Source organism: Xenopus tropicalis, chromosome 3, assembly GCF_000004195.4.
Source record: "Xenopus tropicalis strain Nigerian chromosome 3, UCB_Xtro_10.0, whole genome shotgun sequence".
Classification (NCBI taxonomy): domain Eukaryota; kingdom Metazoa; phylum Chordata; class Amphibia; order Anura; family Pipidae; genus Xenopus; species Xenopus tropicalis.
Window position 1 is genome coordinate 141797942 of NC_030679.2, and position 22776 is coordinate 141820717.

The 22776-nt window shown below is 44.1% G+C and overlaps 1 protein-coding gene across 2 annotated transcripts in view; it reads left to right on the forward strand.

Annotated features, from left to right (window-relative positions):
- c3 (complement component 3) overlaps nucleotides 1–18018 on the forward strand; it is a 28028-nt gene extending 10010 nt beyond the window's left edge. Inside the window, exons 16-42 of one of the 2 annotated variants that reach the window (XM_031899485.1) lie at nucleotides 640–714; nucleotides 1313–1513; nucleotides 3681–3792; nucleotides 4417–4502; nucleotides 6336–6475; nucleotides 6612–6824; nucleotides 6999–7065; nucleotides 7151–7237; nucleotides 7417–7620; nucleotides 7868–7943; nucleotides 8692–8851; nucleotides 9356–9457; nucleotides 10649–10799; nucleotides 11068–11231; nucleotides 11567–11725; nucleotides 12088–12147; nucleotides 12957–13047; nucleotides 13421–13472; nucleotides 13757–13844; nucleotides 14265–14354; nucleotides 14621–14726; nucleotides 14917–15006; nucleotides 15836–15922; nucleotides 17107–17190; nucleotides 17278–17413; nucleotides 17666–17808; nucleotides 17840–18018. In XM_031899485.1, the coding sequence (XP_031755345.1) occupies nucleotides 640–714; nucleotides 1313–1513; nucleotides 3681–3792; nucleotides 4417–4502; nucleotides 6336–6475; nucleotides 6612–6824; nucleotides 6999–7065; nucleotides 7151–7237; nucleotides 7417–7620; nucleotides 7868–7943; nucleotides 8692–8851; nucleotides 9356–9457; nucleotides 10649–10799; nucleotides 11068–11231; nucleotides 11567–11725; nucleotides 12088–12147; nucleotides 12957–13047; nucleotides 13421–13472; nucleotides 13757–13844; nucleotides 14265–14354; nucleotides 14621–14726; nucleotides 14917–15006; nucleotides 15836–15922; nucleotides 17107–17190; nucleotides 17278–17413; nucleotides 17666–17807 (3023 nt within the window). In that variant the 3' untranslated portion in view covers nucleotide 17808; nucleotides 17840–18018. Of the gene's footprint in view, nucleotides 1–639; nucleotides 715–1312; nucleotides 1514–3680; nucleotides 3793–4416; nucleotides 4503–6335; nucleotides 6476–6611; nucleotides 6825–6998; nucleotides 7066–7150; nucleotides 7238–7416; nucleotides 7621–7867; nucleotides 7944–8691; nucleotides 8852–9355; nucleotides 9458–10648; nucleotides 10800–11067; nucleotides 11232–11566; nucleotides 11726–12087; nucleotides 12148–12956; nucleotides 13048–13420; nucleotides 13473–13756; nucleotides 13845–14264; nucleotides 14355–14620; nucleotides 14727–14916; nucleotides 15007–15835; nucleotides 15923–17106; nucleotides 17191–17277; nucleotides 17414–17665 lie in introns of both variants that reach the window. The other variant, XM_031899484.1, reaches the window with a different exon arrangement.
- Nucleotides 18019–22776: the final 4758 nt, after the last annotated feature.

Here is a 22776-nt window from a genome sequence, read left to right on the forward strand (position 1 = left end):
GTATTTGCAGTGCCAGGCAGTGTCATAGGCAAAAGGTATAAAAAAGAACTTGGCAAGGGGGGCCGCAATGGGGAAGGAGGCCTTGCTGATGGGTGTGGGGGGCCCTTGTGGTGAGGTTTTTGATGGGCCAGTTACCCCAGTCCAACACCTTGCTTATGTGTATGCCAGACATTACTAAGGCTAAAGAAAATGCCAATACTGGTGGGAAAGGAGGGAAGGCAGGCACGGCAGCCTGGTCAGCCTTTTGTCACCGTGTCTCTATCTGTCACCGAGGCCTTGATACCATCTTTCCGTATTGTGGCATATTACATTGTCACTGCTGGTGGAGGACCAATACTGGTCCCAACTGGCCATGGTTACTATAAGTGACTAATGGCATCGGCCTGTCCAACAGATTATGGATAGAAAGCTCTCATACCCCAAAAGACACAAGGGAGGAAGGTGTTTATACAAAGCTTATTATTTCTATTTTTTTTTATTTCTATGAATATAGAACGCCTGTTATTACCTGCTCAGGTGTGCAAAATAAATGTTTATGTATATCATTTCAGTGAAACATGGTCTTTAACCTTGTTCTTTATAGTACAATGCCATCGTTTCAATATAGTTTCTCAGTAAATTTTTTGGTTTTGTCTTTAGAGGCTCATTGTCCAGCCCCAGCCCAGCGCAGAAAACGTTCATCTGTCGCAATCATAGAGATAAAAGCCGGCAAAGGTAAGGTATTTGGGGTGTATTGGGTACTACTGTCTGTTTGTATAGGACAGGGATCCCCAATTGTTCTTACTCGTGAACAACTGTCGAATGTAAAAAGACTTGGAGAGCAACACAAGCACCATAAAAGTTCATGGAGGGGCCAAATAAGGGCTGTGATTGGCTATTAGGCAGCCTCTATGCACCCTATCAGCTTACAGGGGCTTTATTTGGTAGGAAATCTTGTTTTTATTCAACCAAAACTTGCCCCCAAGTCAGGAATTCAAAAATAACTCCCTGGTTTGGGGGCACTGAGAGCAACATCCAAGGGGTTGGGGAGCCCCGAGCCACTGGTTGGGGATCACTAATGTAGGAGGTCAACCTCTTGGTTGGTTGCTATAAAAGAAAGGTAAATAGCATTGTTCTGTTTGCTTGGTGCAGTGTGGGCCTGTATGGCCACCTTCTAATGAACAACTTATCTGTGACTTACAGCCCCAAGGTCAGTTTGACTTTCTGCTTTAGTCTGATCTTGTCTATTTAATCAAGAGTAATTAGTAGCCATAAGACTTGTTATGATTCCTTACTGGGAACTGAACACTGATATCCTTTGTCAATATTTTAGCTTCAGAATACAAGGACAAGGCCAAGAAGTGCTGCCTGGATGGGATGCAGGAGAACCTGATGGGCCACACCTGTGAGCGACGTGCCCGCTACATCTTGGATGGGAAAGAATGTGTGGACGCTTTCGTGGACTGCTGCAAATACTATGAGAAGAAGAGGGAAGCTGAGAGGCTTAGTAAGGATGAGGATACTCTAGGAAGAAGTAAGTAAGGGTTGAATACAAACTGCACATACAAACGCTTAGCACCTATAAATTGTGACCAAGGCACAAGACTCACTGTGCAGAATAATGGCCACAAGGGATCCCTGTCCTTTACTTTAGACTTCACTCCAACAACTCCCTTGTGAAAGGTGGCCCTACACTGTAAGATCCACTCGTTTGCCGAGGTTGCCAAGCGAGCGGATCTTCTCCCAATATGGCCACCGATGGGTGGGCGATATTGGGCTAATTTGATTTTTTGGTGCTAGGGCCAAACGATCAAATGAAAATGGTGGATATAGGCACTGTCAGATCGGGGACTGCATCAGTGAGCCAATGGAAAAATCAAACCAGCCCGATTTCAGGCCAGATTTTGGTTGGGTAGGCCCGTCGGTGGTGCCCATACACGGGCAGATAAGCTAAAGGACCAATATCAGCAAATGAAACCTGACCATGTATGTGTAATGGTCATTTGGCCATAGTTCTAGGGGAATCTAGAACAACACTTTTAGGCCTTGCCTTGATGCTCATTTTGATTTTTCCACTTAGTAATGAGGCCCTGTAGGTCCAACCATCCTATAGGGAATTGAATGATGGGTTATTTGATTCCCCCATGTAGGGTTTGTATTATTTAGGATCAGGAGGACTGTTTCCCCATGTAGGGGGTGAATGAATAATGACTAGAAGAAGAACTTGGGAATTTAGAGGTTTCCTATGTATGGCTGAGTATGTTTACCAGCAATGTATAAGATTGTGTGATGGGGGCTGGAAATGTGATTACTATAGGTATAGGTATTAGTTCCCAAACTGTGAGGTTGCCCCCAGAAGGGGGGGATGGAGCTGTGGCAAGGGGGCCTCTGCCTGATGACAAATTCTACTGAGATTAGTGGAACATGTCTATTTGCTCTCCTAGATACTCCTGAAAGTTCAGCTTGAAGGTCATTTAGGAGAGGGTTTGAGGGTGAAAAGTGTTGTTCTAGATTCCCCTAGAACTATGGCCGAATGACTGTTGCACCGTCAAGTTCAGCTTGAAGGTCATTTAGGAGAGGGTTTGAGGGTAAAAAATGGTTGTTCTAGATTCCCCTAGAACTATGGCCGAATGACTGTTACACCGTCAAATTCAGCTTGAAGTTCATTTAGGAGAGGGTTTGAGGGTGAAAAGTGTTGTTCTAGATTCCCCTAGAACTATGGGCGAATGACTGTTACACCTTCGGATCATGGACTGCATCAATGAGCCAATGCAGTCCCTGATCCAATGGAAAAATCAAGCCTGCCCGATTTCAGGCCAGATATCGATTGGTAGGCCCGTCGGTGGTGCCATACACGGGCAGATAAGCTGCTGCATCACTCTAAAGGACCGATATCAGCAGCTGAAATCTGCCCTTGTATGTGTAACAGTCATTCGCCCATAGTTCTAGGGGAATCTAGAGCAACACTTTTAGGCCTTGCCTTGATGGTCATTTTGATTTTCCCACTTATCAATGAAGCCCTGTAGGTCCAACCATCCTATAGGGAATTGAATGATGGGATATTCAATTCCCCCATGTAGGGTTTGTATTATTTAGGATCAGGAGGACTGTTTCTCCATGTTGGGGGTGAATGAATAGAAGAGGAACTTATAGAGCTCTCCTAGATACTCCTGAAAGTTCAGCTTGAAGGTAATTTAGGAGAGGGTTTGAGGGTGAAAAGTGTTGTTCTAGATTCCCCTAGAACTATGGCCGAATGACTGTTACACCGTCAAATTCAGCTTGAAGGTCATTTAGGAGGGGGTTTAAGGGTGAAAAGCGTTGTTCTAGATTCCCCTAGAACTATGGCTGAATGACTGTTACACCGTCGGATGAGGGACTGCATCAATGAGCCAATGCGGTCCCTGATCCAATAGAAAAATCAAACCTGCCCGATTTCAGGCCAGATATTGATTGGGTAGGCCCATCGGTGGTGCCTTGATGCTCATTTTGATTTTTCCACTTAGCAATAAGGCCCTGTAGGTCCAACCATCCCTTGAATGATGGGATATTCAATGTGGTAGAGCTGTTTTCTAATTGTCCATGGATTCCGTATCACAAAGAGAAGTACAACGCACAGTATGCATATTCCCAGAAGCACTCCCTCAGTTTATATGTACTGTGATACTTCCATTGTTCAGGAGACAATATATTTTGTACTCCAGGTGATGAAGATGATGAATACATGCTGGATTCCGACATTGTGTCCAGGACGGAGTTTCCTGAGAGCTGGTTCTGGAAAGTGGAGCAAATGGTGGAGAAGGCTGATGCCAACGGGTGAGTAGTTTTCATTCCCACCAATAAACACTCCCTACTATATCCTGTTAATAAACATCCGGCTCAACCATCCTTCCTCAACCCCAACATCCCGCTCAACCATCCTTCCTCAACCCCAACATCCGGCTCAATCATCCTTCCTCAACCCCAACATCCGGCTCAACCATCCTTCCTCAACCCCAACATCCGGCTCAACCATCCTTCCTCAACCCCAACATCCGGCTCAACCATCCTTCCTCAACCCCAACATCCGGCTCAACCATCCTTCCTCAACCCCAACATCCGGCTCAACCATCCTTCCTCAACCCCAACATCCGGCTCAACCATCCTTCCTCAACCCCAACATCCGGCTCAACCATCCTTCCTCAACCCCAACATCCGGCTCAACCATCCTTCCTCAACCCCAACATCCGGCTCAACCATCCTTTATCAACCCCAACATCCGGCTCTAGGCTTATCTTATAACGCAGGTGTGGGAAGTGCAGATTTTTCACAGGTCAAATGGTTTTTCCTGCTATTTCTGAAAGTAAAGGCCTGCGTGTTCCCCTTTAAAACCATTATTTTATCCTGCTCCATAGTAAAATACTAATTTACATCCTAACATTTGAATTTTATCCCCCACAGTATTTCAACCAAGACCCTTAATGTTTTCTTGAAAGATTCCATCACTACCTGGGAGGTTCTGGCTGTGAGTTTGTCCGAAACCAAAGGTAATCGTCCTTTATGTTTGGGCCTTAACCTAATCCATTGTGTCAGTGTATGTGATTAAATGGAAGATTATCAATTTCCATTGTAGAATTGATTGACTGATCTTTATGAAGGATATACATTTAGTCAGAAGCCAATTAAAGCAATACTGACATGTTTTTTCCCCAAAACCCATCAGTTAATAGAGCTTCTCCAGCAAAATCCTGCATTGTAATCTGTTTTTCCCATGGGGCTAGCCATATTCTTTATTTCCCAGGGTGCCACAGCCATGTGACCTGTGCTCTGATAAACCCCCAGCAGCCAATCAGCAGAACAATGGGAAGGGAGCAAGGTAGCAGCTCCCAGTAGGTATCAGGATAGCACTCAATAGTAAGAAATCCAAGTCCAGTTTGGGACTCCTCCAGTTACATGGGAGTAGGAGAAACTCCCATGTAACTGGAGGCCCCCCACCTGTCTGGCTGCTTTGATGGCTTACTCTTCTGTAAGATCTAAATGGTATCAGTACTGTGATTAACTGCCCCCCCCCCCCCCTGCATGGTTCTCACCTGAGATTCAGGCTGTAATCAGGCTGCATTGTTTAAATATGTAAAACCCTGTGTTTGTCACACCTTTTAATCTCTGCATTGCTCACCCCCTGTAGTGTTCACACCTCAGGCTCAGGCTGTAATCACCCCCATTGTTCCCCTGTTCACACCTCAGGAAGAGTAGAAACCCACAAATAATCCCTACACACTACAAAAAGAACATATACTGAGGTGGTACTTCGATTAAAAAGTTTTTGTGCAGACTGTAGCAGTCTGTGTGTGCCATACACACAAGCATCATAGGGCAAGCAGAGTATGGCACACACAGGCAGGGTAGGGAAGGCAGAGTATGGCACACACAGGCAGGGTAGGGAAGGCAGAGTATGGCACACACAGGCAGAGTATGGCACACACAGGCCAAGTATGGCACAAACCAGCCAAGAATGGCAAACACAGTGAAAGTATGGCACATGCAGGCAGGGAAGGCAGAGTATGGCACACACAGGCAGGGTAGGGCAGGCAGATTATGGCACACACAGGCCAAGTATGGCACAAACCAGCCAAGAATGGCACACACAGTGAAAGCATGGCACACAGGCAGGGTAGGGAAGGCAGAGTATGGCACACACAGGCAGGGTAGGGAAGGCAGAGTATGGCACACACAGACAGGGTAGGGCAGGCAGAGTATGGCACACACAGACAGGGTAGGGCAGGCAGAGTATGGCACACACAGACAGGGTAGGGCAGGCAGAGTATGGCACACACAGGCAGGGTAGTGAAGGCAGAGTATGGCACACACAGGCAGGGTAGGGCAGGCAGAGTATGGCAGGTTTTTGCTGTACTACAACCATTAATATGGGTATGGTCATGTGATAACATGGGTGTGGTTTCAAGTGGGTGCGGTTTCAAAAAGGGGAGTGGTCAAAACTGGCTTCCATTATCGGCCCTCCACCACGTAGGTCGGAAAAATTCCGGCCCTCGGTACAACAGAAGTTGGACAGCACTGCCCTAGAACTATATCCAAATGACTGTTGCACCAATGTTTTCCTGCATCTGTAACCTTGTTGTGAGCTAAGGGGAATCCTAAACATAGGTTAAATCTCCAGGGGAGCTTGGCTCCAAGATATCTGACATGCCTTGATGACCAATGTCTTAGCCTTTTTGTAGAAAGGACATTTTCCTCTGAGTATTTCTCTATGTGATTTACTGAAATTATGACTCCTATCCTCCTATTATAAAATCATAATCATGTAGACTTGCTCAACTCAGCATGAAGATTGGTACAAACCAAGTTCCCTTCCCTATACCCAGGTCTGTGTGTGGCTCAGCCCTATGAGATTAAGGTGATGAAGGATTTCTTTATCGACCTGAAGCTTCCATATTCTGTTGTGAGGAACGAGCAGGTGGAGATCCGGGCCATTCTCTACAACTACAGGAATGACAGAATTAAGGTAAAGTGAAATCGATAATAGGTAACTTGGCTCCAAACACAGTAATGCCATTACCCATAATTCCTTTTATACTCATTGATGCTCTTCATGAACTTCCCAGCAGTATAAGTGCCTTATCCATACATGTGTTGCACAGGTGCGGGTAGAGCTGACCCACAATCCAGAGTTTTGCAGTCTGGCCACGCCTAAGAAGAAGTACCGGCAGGAGGTTTGGATTGGAGCCCTCTCCTCCACCGCTGTCCCAATGGTCATTGTGCCGCTCACTCTTGGCCAGCATGACATTGAGGTGAAGGCATCCGTGGCAGGTTCTTTCGCTAACGATGGTGTCCGTAAAAAGCTGAAAGTTGTGGTAAGTACCCCTGCCTGGACATACTTGGGCACCCTAGTTTTACAATAGGCTATAAATATCGTGATGCATCAACATTTTTGCCTGCTAAGCAAAGCCCCATTCGTCCTGTATATTTTCTATGACCTCACATGATTTTCTGTAATCCATTTCATATTCCTTATTGTCCTCTTCCAGCCAGAAGGAATGCGCATTGCACAGGATGTAAAAACCGTAATATTAGAACCAGACGTTAAAGGGAAAGGTCAGTATTTTTTATGAGATATTTATGGCTCTTGTGTATTATTAGACTGCTCATACCTGAACTCATGTTTCTAAATTGTCCATAGATGGAGTGCAAGAAGAAGAAATCAAAGCACTGAACCCCAAAAATGTTGTTCCGCGAACCGATATTGACACCACCATCACTTTACAAGGTGACCATCAGGAAGGCTGAAAAGCAGATGTTTAGCCACCCCTTTAAAATATTCTGCTTTCTGAATTCTGCATTCGATTTTCCAATGACATTGCCTCATGTCGACTTCTTCTGACTATTATCCAAAATGCCACCGCTTCTTATTTGTCATAAATTCATTCCCTTCTTCTCAAAACTCAGGTACCCCAATCAGTCAGATGGTGGAAGATGCCATTGATGGTAACAACATGAATCATCTGATTGTGGTGCCAGCTGGCTGCGGCGAGCAGAATATGATCTCGACGACTCCAAGTGTCATTGCCACGCGGTACCTGGATTACAGCGGCCAGTGGGAGCGAATTGGGGTGAACCGCAGAGAACAAGCTCTCAAAAACATAAAACAAGGTGAACAGACAGGGTCTGACAGGGTCAAAAAGGGATTTCATTGTGTGGGGTGTTTGTAGTCTATCCTTGAGGTTAGCCATTCTGCAGGGACGGCCCAGTAAAACTGAAGAGGTACTGTACACAAGCACAAGGGAAGTCTATTGGTTAGGCTGCTGTGATATGTCCTCAGGCATCTAGCTTGGGTTTTTGGTAAGCTAAAATGGTGATGTGCAAATATTTATTACCAAAACCAATTGTCTCTTTGCAGGTTATGCTCAACAAATGACTTACCGCAAACCAGACAACTCCTATGCAGCCTGGAAGGACAGACCTGCCAGTACATGGTAAGTCCCTGGCAAAGACTGTTGTCTAAAGCTGATAGGCTGAAAAGCAGGGTTTCCTAGATTATCTTTCCTTAGGTCTAACTGGATAACAAGGAAATTGCAGATTAGCTGAATGACTAGGGAAGAGAAATTTCACACAAATGACTCTTGGCCCAAGGGGGCTACTCCATGCTTGTAGTTTTGAAATGTTCTCGGAGGCAGTCTCATCAACGGCAGCCTGGAGCTTTAACACTCCCTACAGTTGAGGGGGAAGTAGGTTGATCTCTGGAGGGTCTGTTGTTGAGAGTGGTTGAATGAAGTACTTTATAGCCTCGGGTGGTGCCTTTCTACCTCTAGGCACCAGAGGGAGTGGATCTTCACCCGATATCCCCACCTACGGGTGGGCGATATCGGGGAACATGTAGGCTAATTCGATTTATAATGGCGGCAATGAGGCAGTCTGTTCGGGGACCGCATCAACGAGCAGATGCGGTCCCCGATCCGACTAAATCTTTTAGCCTGCCCGATCGATATCTGGCCAATTTCAGGCCAGATATTGGTCGGGCAGGCCCCTCGTTTCTGCCCCTACACGTGCTGATAAGCTGCCGAATCGGTCTAAGGGACTGATATCGGCAGCTACAATTGGCCCATGTATGGCTATGTGGGCTGCCATTAACAGGGGCCCTCTTTGACCCCCTTCACTCTATTTCAGAGCTTTCTGGATAGCAACTTTACAGATAATAGATAAATAAATATTTTTTTCTTTCAGGCTCACAGGCTATGTTGCTAAAGTGTTTGGGATGGCTCAGGAATTCGTTGATATTGAGGCAAATGTTCTCTGCGGTGCCATCAAATGGCTTATACTGGAGAGACAGAAGCCAGATGGATTGTTCTACGAGAATGCACCGGTCATACATCAGGAGATGGTGGTATGTAATGGGGGGAAATATCCTATATCCTTGACTTATGTTGGGGCCTAGGTCTTCAGAAGGGTAGGTCTTTAGAAGGTCTCACCTACCAAATAAATAAATATTCATATATGCTTTTCTGACTGACTCAGCTTTAACAAGCAGACATTGGAGGTTTAAAAAGTAACAGAACTTCTTTCCCATAAGCCCCCCTAAATGACTGAGATGTTGACCCTTGCCCCCCCAAAACACATATCACCTACTAAAGAACTGGGATTACGCTTTAATGAAATAAAAATAAGGTTTTTATGTCATCTGAAAATACACAGGGAAGCCAACATAAAATGGGGTCTTTTACAAATGGGTGAGCAATTTAGAGTCCATATTGACACAATGGGGCGCAAATATATTGGACCCGGTGTCTTGTTTAATAACTGAATGCTTCTGGATGTATTTTAGCCAGCTTTATCACACAGCTTTATTGTGTTTATTGATCTGATGGAAATGCTTTTCCCTCTTTACCAGGGAGGAATCACGACAGGAGCAGCAGAGGCCGACTCTTCCCTCACAGCCTTTATTGTTATTGCCATGCTAGAATGCCAAAGGACTTGTAACGAGCATGTGAACGTGAGTAATCATCATCATCATCAAATAACAAATTAATTTCTATGGTCACTAAAAATGACCGAGTATTGACTAGTCACAAGCCAAGCCCAGGATGATGCCAAAGTTCCTCAAACTTAACTTGAGAGGTTTACACATACCAGCCATTTCTGGGCCCCTAGGGGGTAATGAGTCTGGTCAGGTCTTCTCCAAAAGACCTTAATGAATCCAGGGCACTATTACCATGTCCTTGACTAACTGGTAAGGATGGTGTGAAGATATCTGGAGATCTTTGTATCATATATGGGCCCCTAGGGGGTAATGAGTCTAGTCAGATCTTCACCAAAAGACCTTAATGAAGACCCACGCCTAGGATGATGCCAAAGTTCCTCAAACTTAACTTGGTTTACACATACCAGCCATTTCTGGGCCCCTAGGGGGTAATGAGTCCGGTCAGATCTTCACCAAAAGACCTTAATAAATCCAGGCCACTATTACCATGTACTTGACTAACTGGTAAGGATGGTGTGAAGATATCTTGAGATCTTTGTATCATATATGGGCCCCTAGGGGGTAATGAATCTGGTCAGATCTTTACCAGAAGACCTTAATGAATCCATTCCACTATTACCATGTCCTTGACTAACTGGTAAGGATGGTGTGAAGATATCTTGAGATCTTTGTATCGTATATGGGCCCCTAGGGGGTAATGAATCTGGTCAGATCTTCACCAGAAGACCTTAATGAATCCATTCCACTATTACCATGTCCTTGACTAACTGGTAAGGATGGTGTGAAGATATCTTGAGATCTTTGTATCATATATGGGCCCCTAGGGGGTAATGAGTCTGGTCAGATCTTCACCAGAAGACCTTAATGAATCCATTCCACTATTACCATGTCCTTGACTAACTGGTAAGGATGGTGTGAAGATATCTTGAGATCTTTGTATCGTATATGGGCCCCTGGGGGTAATGAGTTTGGTCATATCTTCACCAGAAGACCTTAATGAATCCATTCCACTATTACCATGTCCTTGACTAACTGGTAAGGATGGTGTGAAGATATCTTGAGATCTTTGTATCATATATACCACACTGAGAACACACCCTGGACTAAATCTTACCCTCTCTTTAAGCCTGAGATAAGAGACAATGAACATGGTCTTTAGATATAAAATTCTTCTGCTGTATTAAATGTGATCTTTCATTCTAGAACCTTCAAGTCAGTATTGATAAGGCCACAAGCTACCTGACTGGTCAATATCCAGGACTACGAAAACCATATTCCATTGCAATCACTTCCTATGCTCTTGCACTGGCCGGGAAGCTTCCCAACACCAAGAAGCTGATGTCTGTATCTATAGGTACGATATTTACAATAGTCATTGCATCTCCTGAATTTCTTTTGGCATCACCATTGCCTTTCTTTTCAACTCCAAAAGGTTGCTTGCAAGGCAGTGGTTGAGGGTGCAAAGGGGCCAGCCCCTTTTGGGGGACACACTAAGCTCTATATATGGCAATATCCCATACATGTTGAGGCATCTTCTATCAAATAGTCCCAGCTTTGCTCCCTCCAGTTTATGAGAAAGCAACTCTTCATATATGTTCTTCTTCATATGTTATTTTCCTTAGGTGACACCCACTGGGAGGAGCCTGGGAAACGCTTTATCTCCCTGGAAATGACATCATACGCTCTTCTAACCCTCTTAAAAATGAAGGAATATGGTCCAACAGGCGGCATTGTACGTTGGCTCAACGAGCAGAGATACTATGGAGCGGTTTATGGCTCCACCCAGGTGAGTAATATCCATATCCTGATTTTATAATTATACACATATACTGTTATTCCAGATATGTTTGATAACCAGATAATAAACACCATTGGCTTGTCTAAACCCCTACTAAATGTGCCCTCCATGCTTGCTTAAGTCTTCAGGTGAACTTTGTGTCGAGAGAAAGTTGTGTCTTAATGTCATTAATCGGTGTTCTCCATTTTTTAACCCAACTAGTGGCTTTCCATGGGTGGTTTATAGGCTCCAAACTGCCATGGGTTATATAGACTTGTGTATAAGGTTGGAGATGCCTGTTCTTGCGCCCATGATTCCAATGATTGACTCTTTTGTTATCCCAGGCAACCATTGTGATGTTCCAAGCTCTGGCTCAGTACCAGACAGATGTCCCAGGTCTCAATGAGTTGAACTTAGATGTCTCCCTTCATCTCCCAGAGAGGCAACAACCTTTAACCTATCGTATCAACCTTGACAATGCCTTGCTGGCACGTTCTGCAGAGGTAAGCAAGTCATAGCCTGTTATATAGAATTTTGCATTCATGGCAATAGTGTTGTAGACATACAAGACATGTAAGATCATAATCAAGGCTAAAGAACTGCAGATATAGTAAAGAGCAGAATATTCTTTGAGAAGAACTGACATACAGATGGAGCAAGCTTTAAAGATGAATGAAGATGAAGGGTGTATATGGTTATATAAAATAAAATGATATTAAGGCCGCCCCATCTGTAACTACTATGCAGCGATTGATGACTGCGTGTCTTGGAACTGCTTGGAGTCGGGATAAGCTTTCACAGTATATATAGATCGATTCATTTATCGTGAAACTACATCTCTGTACATTTCCTCCATCTTTTACAGACTCGGTTAAACCAAGACTTTGTGGTAAAAGCTAAAGGCAAAGGACAAGGTACAATCAGGGTGAGTTTGGCCACATTTTTTAACACGTCTTTTATCTTCACATTAAAGCGATACTGTCATGGGAAACATGTTGGTTACAAAACCCATCAGTCCAGCGGAATCCTGCATTGTAATCTGTTTTTCCCATGGGGCTAGCCATATTCTTCATTTCCCAGGGTGCCACAGCCATGTGACCTGTGCTCTGATAAACTTCACTAACACTTAACTGCTGCGCTGCAAGTTGGAGTGATATCCCTCTCACCCCCAGCAGCCGATCAGCAGAACAATGGGAAGGGAGCAAGATAGCAGCTCCCAGTAGGTATCAAAATAGAACTCAATAGTAAGAAATCCAAGTCCGGCTTGGGACTCCTCCAGTTACATGGGAGTAGGAGAAACAATAGGTTAGCTGAAAGCAGTTCTAATGTGTATTGCTGGCTCCTTCTGAAAGCTCAGACTCAAGCACACTTTACTGCTGCGCTGCAAGTTGGAGTGATATCCCCCCCCTCCCCCCCAGCAGACGATCAGCAGAACAATGGGAAGGGAGCAAGATAGCAGCTCCCAGTAGGTATCAGAATAGCACTCAATAGTAAGAAATCCAAGTCCGGCTTGGGACTCCTCCAGTTACATGGGAGTAGGAGAAACAATAGGTTAGCTGAAAGCAGTTCTAATGTGTACAGTAGTGCTGGCACTATATATATCGTTGAGAAGAGAGGGTGCAACCTACTCCCCCAGCGGTTTTAGAGCCTTATCTTAGCTCAATACTTCCTGATTATGGTGCTGTGTGTGTGTTTTTTAATGATCTCGGAATGTTCATTGTGATGTCTTATCAGGTGGTGACCGTGTACCACGCTCTTCTCACGGAGAAGGAAAGAAAGTGCAGTAACTTTGAGCTGTCTGTGAAAGTGAAGGAAGAAAAAATTGGTGAGTGTTTTTCCGAATGTAGTTTTGCATTGGCATAGCACTGTATGGAAGGTTACTGAAGGCCTGGACACAAAACAACAGAAAAATGGAAAACTTTCTGGTGGAGAGTCATGCATTTGAAACCACCCTCTTAATTCACCACATGTTTGAATAATCAACTTTGCGGTGGTTCCGGTAGGTGGTATAACTGATTATAGTGCAATGGAATGTCAAGTAAGCAGTGGAAACCAATTAAATGCTGCTTGCTTTCAGCCAACAGACCAGTTGGTCAATATATAGTACAGTAAGACATGTACAGTAGGATTTCCTTCCCCCTTTTCTTGCCTTCTTTCCCTGTTGTCTTTGCTGACCCAGAATTTCTTTCTTCAAACAGCCAGACGTCCCGAAGGTGCAAGGTCTACTGTGTCTATAGAAGCCTGTGCAAGGTATGGAATGGACATATCATGTCATCCTAAAACTAATTATATTAATAAACACACATTTAGTATTCATTATAAGAGCAACTGTGGCATGAAGTCCTACAACACTAGAATACCCTGTTCTTCAACATACTAGGGCTTCCTTCTGCTGCTCTTCCTCCTGGTTCTATAAGCTCCACCTTCATGGCAGATTGTGGTGCGTGAACCTGGATTAGCAAAGTCAACTGTACTTCAGCCTATCAAATTGATTATTGGAACACCTTGCATGATTGCTTCTTCTTACTCACCAGGTATCTCGGCAAAGATGATGCCACCATGTCCATTATTGATATATCCATGATGACTGGCTTTTCTCCCGATACTGAATCCCTGGATAGGGTAAGTAATTGGTTATCATGGGTTGCCAACCACAGCCGGCTATGCAAGGGGCTACAGCTTAGAGCCAATCAAGTTGGTGCTTTGCTGGAGGGATAAAAAGGCAACCAGTCACCTTATCTAATATTACTGAGTTGGGTGTTCAAGATCTCCTTTATTACCTTAACCGTTCTCAGGGTAATCACTCTAAGGAAGGGGAACACTCTGTAGGCGTGGTGAAAAGTATATAGTTGTTCTTTAAGCATGCTGTGTGGGTTACTGTATGCCAAAACACTATAGCTGTTGAGGTGACTTCACCTATGGATTCCCTGCAAAGTTGAAAGACATTGTGGGAGGGTACACAATTCAGATAGTACTCTCTCTTGTCCCTAAGGGCTTGGTTATACAATAAGAATAAGAATGAATTGTTATTGTTACCCACAGCTAATGAAAGGAGTGGACAAATACATCTCCAAGTATGAAGTCAACAAAGGAGCAAATGAAAAGGGAACCCTTATTCTCTACTTGGACAAAGTACGTAGCCTTCGGATTCTACAACCTCCCTACATTGAAGCTCTCTCTTACTACACTAGCCAATCCTTATACTATCACCTATTCTCTTCCTCCCAATCATTATTCCCCATTCCTCAAATATAGTATTTTTTAGATGCTATTCCACCTCTTTGGTCTTGAAGTTCCTATACCACTCACTTGGGTTCTTCTTGACTACCGTTTATGCCGACATTTCTTTTTTCCACCATACACCAGTTTTACTTATTATCTCCCTCTTCACTATTCAGATCTCCAACACAGAGGAAGAATGTGTTAAGTTTTACGCTCATCAATATTTCGAAGTGGGTTTCATCCAGCCGGCTTCTGTAACCGTATATGACTACTATACTCCAGGTAAGAATATCCATCTCCACTCAGCTATAATATATTGCTTTATGGCCTCGGCAGATGGGCCAAGATGGAGGTGTAGGCCCATGTAGTTCAGGGTTTCCCGAAGACTCCATACATAAATCAGACAACATGACCGATAGTTTCTGTCTTCACAATATACAGTTCTCGTTCATGCCTTGTTCTTCCTTTATAGAAAATCGATGCACTAAATTTTACCACGTGGAGGAAGGCAGTGCCCTGCTGGGCAGGATTTGCCAAGATGATATTTGCCGGTGTGCTGAAGGTAAGCCAGAAGCCATGGTGGTGTTTTGTGAATTATAACACTGGTCTAAGCTGGGAAGTCCCTTAGACACCACCAGAAATCAGCTGGTATCTTACTGATGGCTCTTGCTTTGTACTTTTGAATCACAATCTAAATACCATTCCTATGGAACTTTCACAAGTTATCGTAAGTATCGGAAAGAAAAAAGTTAAGCTGGATATGCACGGGTTAATGTTCTAGCTTGCCATGAAAATTGAATGTTTGCCCAATATTACAACACAAGGGTTGTACCGAAATGGTTTGCTCCCATTATTAGGACGTCAAAACTTGTAATCTTGTGATATAGGTGGTCCATCAAGACCCACAAAGAAAAAGAACTGCATCAATAAACCCAATACAATCCTCACCCAATTGGATTTTGCAGTCTTTTTGCCCAATATCTAAGTGAGCTCTATTCTTTATTCAATCGTTGTTTTAGCGCCATACATAGGCCAATTAGAGTGGCTGGTTGGCAAATGGGCTGATCCAATCTTTTAAACAACAGGCCAGTGGTTATGGGACATGGGTGGCCTATATAGATCCATTGGAGAGTTATACAGGCCAACAAGTCACTGACTCTGGTTGGTGGCCTCTGGTTGGTTGGTAGCTGGTTGGTGGCCATTATTGGCCTGTGGACACAATGTATATTGATATAGGACAGTAGTTTAGTACTGGACTCCATAGAATGGTTAGGAGAGTCATAACGCGCAATGTAAGGAGTCATAGGATCAGATTATAATTATGATGTAAAGACTCCAGGCTTTTCAGAACTGACGTTTGACCAAAAACTCTCATTCTTCTTATGTTCCAGAGAACTGTTTCATGCAGCAGCAAATTGAGGGGAAAATCACTCCTGAAATGAGAATCAACATGGCTTGTGCTCCTGGAGTGGATTTTGGTGAGAATCATTAATTATTAATATTTTTTTTCATAAGAAGTAGGTATTAGTAGGTATAAGAAAATATATCTGGCCATACATGGAAGAACCACGTGTTTGGTGAGGTTAATAAACAAAAATATCTTTGTCCAATTTGGACAGCCACTAGATCCCAATAAGGGTCTATCCAGACCCATCAGAAGAAGATGCATCAAGCTCAATGATGTAGCCTCTTGACAAGATTTTTGATCCTGGCCAATAGATTCTTGGCCAGTCTCCCAGCACATACCTGTTGGGGAGGTGATGGTTTTGTCTCCATGTATGTTGGCCAATAAACTGTATGGATAACTTAGGTCCACTTATTTCCAGAGGAGGACTAAAAACAAGTAATACTTCAGTAACCTAGAATTAGACTGCTGCCAGAGCTGGGATCCCCAGTTTGATCCCAGGCAAAGTATTATTGGCAAGGTACAGGTATCTGTATGTTCTCCCCATTAGTGATGGGCGAAATGTTTCGGCAGGCATGGATTCGCGGCAAATTTCCGTATTTCGCCATCGGTGGATTGTTAGTCGTGCGTCAAAAAAGAATAGCCTTGAGACAAAAGAATAGCCGAGGGGGCGACAAAAGAATAGCCGAGGGGGCGACAAAAGAATAGCCGAGGGGGCGACAAAAGAATAGCCGAGGGGGCGACAAAAGAATAGCCGAGGGGGCGACAAAAGAATAGCCGAGGGGGCGACAAAAGAATAGCCGAGGGGGCGACAAAAGAATAGCCACGGGCGACAAAAGAATAGCCGTGGGCGAAAAAAGAATAGCCGCGGGCGACAAAAGAATAGCCGAGGGGGCGACAAAAGAATAGCCGAGGGGGCGACAAAAGAATAGCCGAGGGGGCGACAAAAGAATAGCCGTGGGTGAAAAAAGAATAGCCTTGCGACAAAAGAATAGCCGCGGGCGACAAAAGAATAGCCTCGCGACAAAAGAATAGCCTCGCGACAAAAGAATAGCCTCGCGACAAAAGAATAGCCTCGCGACAAAAGAATAGCCTTGCGACAAAATAATAGCCGTGCGACAAAATAATAGCCGTGGGCGACATTTTTTTTTGACGCGCGACATTTTCGCCGTTTCGCGAAGCAAAATGGGACAGATTCGTTTATCACTACTCCCCATGTTTTCAACTTTTTAATTGTCACTTTATATCCCTTCACAGTGTACAAGGCTACTCTCACGGAGGTGCAGGAGAGCGAGAATTTTGACAACTACGTTATGACAATTAGGAAGGTCATAAAGCAAGGTGAGCTTGTGGCATGTTCATATCTCAAGGTCTAGTTATTCTGCCGTTCTATGAACCCTCATTTCCTGCTTCTCTGTAATCCTTTAGGGACAGACCAGGAGCCTGAGGAGAAGACACGTAATTTTATCAGCCATATCAAATGCCGAAAAGCTTTAGCCATGCAGCTGAACCGAGATTATCTGATCTGGGGGGTAACTGGGGACCTGTGGAAGCAACCAGATGGGTAAGTACGGTGGAAGCCTCTTGAGTCAGTGAGTTTCACCCATCGACACATGCACGCATAGTCACCAAAGAGAGGCATCATCAGATCAGAATGTATGTCAAGACCAACTGCAATACAATATGGATGTTCTGTTTAATACATTTATACTGACTGCCCATTTGAGCATACTCCAGTGGAGGCAGGAGGGGGTTGTGGCCCCTTTCACTTACAGATCCCCCATAAATAAAACGTAATAATGCCTGTTCTTTGTAGCTATTCCTACATCATCGGGAAGGACACATGGATCGAGTGGTGGCCCAATGAGAGGGAGTGCCAGCAACGTGAGAACCTGGATCTCTGTGATGATTTTGAGACCGTTTCTGACAACCTGGAGATCGTTGGATGTCCCAACTGAGGAACCTGATTTCCCACCAAGTCCCAACTGAGGAACCTGATTTCCCACCAAGTCCCAACTGAGGAACCTGATTTCCCACCAAGTCCCAACTGAGGAACCTGATTTCCCACCAAGATCTTTCCATCTTCCCAAGCTCTTCTGTAACATTTTGTAAATGTTGTGCCATGTTTTATATACAATTCCAATAAAAGCATTTATTTGCTTAACCTTCCGCTCGCTGGGGATCATTCACTAGGCTCTTTCACTCTGTAGATAAAAATGTTACATATATATTCATAACAATTGGTTAGAGATCCACTGATTTTTCTTCTTCATGGAGATGTATGAGGTTCCATAGCGGAACCAATTATTTAACAAAAACAGAGGCCACAGAGGCCCTAGCATTTTATAATAGAGTGACCCAGCATTATATGACACAGGGGCCCCAGCATTTTATAATACAGTGACCAAGCATTATATGACACAGGGGCCCCAGCATTTTATAATACAGTGAACCAGCATTATATGACACAGGGGCCCCAGCATTTTATAATACAGTGACCCAGCATTATATGACAGGGGCCCCAGCATTTTATAATACAGTGACCCAGCATTATATGACACAGGGGCCCCAGCATTTTATAATACAGTGACCCAGCATTATATGACACAGGGGCCCCAGAATTTTATGACACAGGGGCGCCAGCATTTTATAATACAGTGACCCAGCATTATATGACACAGGGGCCCCAGCATTTTATAATACAGTGACCCAGCATTATATGACACAGGGGCCCCAGCATTTTATAATACAGTGACCCAGCATTATATGACACAGGGGCCCCAGCATTTTATAATACAGTGACCCAGCATTATATGACACAGGGGCCCCAGCATTTTATAATACAGTGACCCAGCATTATATGACACAGGGACCCCAGCATTTTATAATACAGTGACCCAGCATTATATGACAGGGGCCCCAGCATTTTATAATACAGTGCCCGGCATTATATGACACAGGGGCCCCAGCATTTTATAATACAGTGACCCAGCATTATATGACACAGAGGCCCCAGCATTTTATAATAGAGTGACCCAGCGTTATATGACACAGGGGCCCCAGCATTTTATATTACAGTGGCCCAGCATTATATGACACAGGGGCCCCAGCATTTTATATTACAGTGACCCAGCATTATATGACACAGAGGCCCCAGCATTTTATAATACAGTGACCCAGCATTATATGACACAGGGGCCCCAGCATTTATAATACAGTGACCCAGCATTATATGACACAGGGGCCCCAGCATTTTATAATACAGTGACCCAGCATTATATGACACAGAGGCCCCAGCATTTTATAATACAGTGACCCAGCATTATATGACACAGGGGCCCCAGCATTTTATAATACAGTGACCCAGCATTATATGACACAGGGGCCCCAGCATTTATAATACAGTGACCCAGCATTATATGACACAGGGGCACCAGCATTTTATAATACAGTGACCCAGCATTATATGACACAGGGGCCCCAGCATTTTATAATACAGTGACCCAGCATTATATGACACAGGGGCCCCAGCATTTTATAATACAGTGACCCAGCATTATATGACACAGGGGCCCCAGCATTTTATAATACAGTGACCCAGCATTATATGACACAGGGGCCCCAGCATTTAATAATACAGTGACCCAGCATTATATGACACAGGGGCCCCAGCATTTTATAATACAGTGACCCAGCATTATCTGACACAGGGGCCCCAGCATTTTATAATACAGTGGCCCAGCATTATATGACACAGAGGCCCCAGCATTTTATAAAAGAGTGACCCAGCATTATATGACACAGGGGCCCCAGCATTTTATAATACAGTAACCCAGCATTATATGACACAGGGGCCCCAGCATTTATAATACAGTGACCCAGCATTATATGACACAGGGGCACCAGCATTATATGACACAGGGGCACCAGCATTTTATACTACAGTGACCCAGCATTAAATGACACAGGGGCCCCAGCATTTTATAATACAGTGACCCCGCATTATATGACACAGGGGCCCCAGCATTTTATAATACAGTGACCCAGCATTATATGACACAGAGGCCACAGCATTTTATAATACAGTGACCCAGCATTATATGACACAGGGGCCCCAGCATTTTATAATACAGTGACCCAGCATTATATGACACAGGGGCCCCAGCATTTATAATACAGTGACCCAGCATTATATGACACAGGGGCACCAGCATTATATGACACAGGGGCACCAGCATTTTATAATACAGTGACACACCATTATATGACACAGGGGCCCCAGCATTTTATAATACAGTGACCCAGCATTATATGACACAGGGGCCCCAGCATTTTATAATACAGTGACCCAGCATTATATGACACAGGGGCCCCAGCATTTAATAATACAGTGACCCAGCATTATATGACACAGGGGCCCCAGCATTTTATAATACAGTGACCCAGCATTATATGACACAGGGGCCCCAGCATTTAATAATACAGTGACCCAGCATTATATGACACAGGGGCCCCAGCATTTTATAATACAGTGCCCAGCATTATATGACACAGGGGCCCCAGCATTTTATAATACAGTGACCCAGCATTATATGACACAAGGGCCCCAGCACTTTATAATACAGTGCCCAGCATTATATGACACAGGGGCCCCAGCATTTTATAATACAGTGACCCAGCATTATATGACACAGGGGCCCCAATATTTTATAATACAGTGCCCAGCATTATATGACACAGGGGCCCCAGCATTTTATAATACAGTGACTCAGCATTATATGACACAGGGGCCCCAATATTTTATAATACAGTGACCCAGCATTATATGACACAGGGGCCCCAGCATTTTATAATACAGTGCCCAGCATTATATGACACAGGGGCCCCAGCATTTTATAATACAGTGACCCAGCATTATATGACACAGGGGCCCCAGCATTTTATAATACAGTGACCCAGCATTATATGACACAGGGGCCCCAGCATTTTATAATACAGTGACCCAGCATTTTATGACACAGGGGCCCCAGCATTTTATAATACAGTGACCCAGCATTATATGACACAGGGGCCCCAGCATTTTATAATACAGTGACCCAGCATTTTATGACACAGGGGCCCCAGCATTTTATAATACAGTGACCCAGCATTATATGGCACAGGGGCCTGAAAACTATAGGCCTGTTAGTCTGACATCAGTAGTAGGAAAGCTTCTGGAAGGGGTAATAAGGGATAGGATAGTTGAATACATTGCAGTTCACAATACTGTTAGTTTGTGCCAGCATGGTTTTATGCGTAACAGATCTTGCCAGACTAATTTAGTCGCCTTTTATGAGGAGGTGAGCAGGAACCTTGATGCTGGAATGGCAGTTGATGTCATCTACTTGGACTTTGCTAAAGCGTTTGATACAGTACCTCACAGAAGGTTAATGATCAAATTAAGGAATATTGGCCTAGAACATAATATTTGTAATTGGATAGAGAACTGGCTGAAGGATAGAGTACAAAGAGTGGTTGTAAATGGAACATTTTCTAATTGGCCCAGTGTGGTTAGTGGGTACCGCAGGGGTCAGTCCTTGGTCCTTTGCTTTTTAACTTGTTTATTAATGACCTGGAGGTGGGCATAGACAGTACTGTTTCTATTTTTGCTGATGACACAAAATTGTGCAAAACTATAAGTTCCATGCAGGATGTGCCGCTTTGCAGAGCGATTTGACAACATTGGAAAACTGGGCAGCAAACTGGGAAATGAGGTTCAATGTTGACAAGTGCAAAGTTATGCATTTTGGTAGAAATAATATAAACGCGAACTATCTACTGAATGGTAGTGTGTTGGGGGCATCCTTAGTGGAGAAGGATCTAGGGGTTTTTGTAGATCACAAGTTGTCTAATTCCAGGCAGTGTCATTCTGTGGCTACTAAAGCAAATAAAGTGCTGTCTTGTATAAAAAAGGGCATTGACTCAAGGGATGAGAACATAATTTTGCCCCTTTATAGGTCCCTGGTAAGGCCTCACCCTGAGTATGGGGGGCAGTTTTGGGCTCCAGTCCTTAAGAAGGATATAAATGAGCTGGAGAGAGTGCAGAGACGTGCAACTAAACTGGTAAAGGGGATGGAAGGGTTAAACTATGAGGTGAGACTGTCGAGGTTGGGGTTGTTTTCTCTGGAAAAGAGGCGCTTGCGAGGGGACATGATTACTCTGTACAAGTACATTAGAGGGGATTATAGGCAGTTGGGGGATGTTCTTTTTTCCCATAAAAACAATCAGCGCACCAGAGGCCCCCCCTTTAGATTAGAGGAACGGAGCTTCCATTTGAAGCAGCGTAGGGGGTTTTTCACGGTGAGGGCAGTGAGGTTGGGGAATGCCCTTCCTAGTGATGGGGTAATGGCAGATTCTGTTAATGCCTTTAAGAGGGGCCTGGATGAGTTCTTGAACAAGCAGAATATCCAAGGCTATTGTGATACTAATATCTACAGTTAGTATTACTGGTTGTATATATAGTTTATGTATGTGAGTGTATAGATTGGTTAGTATAGGTTGTGTGCTGGGTTTACTCGGATGGGTTGAACTTGATGGACAATGGTCTTTTTTCAACCCTATGTAACTATGTAACTATAACTATGTATGTATGTAACCCCAGAATTTTATATTACAGTGACCCAGCATTATATGACACAGAGGCCCCAGCATTTTATTACACAGTGACCCAACATTATATGACACAGAGGCTCCAGCATTTTATTACACAGTGACCCAGCATTATATGATACAGGGGCCCCCGCATATTATAATACAGTGACCCAGCATTATATGACACAGGGGCCCCAGCATTTTATAATACAGTGACCCAGCATTATATGACACGGGGCCCCAGCATTTTATTATACAGTGACCCAACATTATATGACACAGGGGCCCCAGCATTTT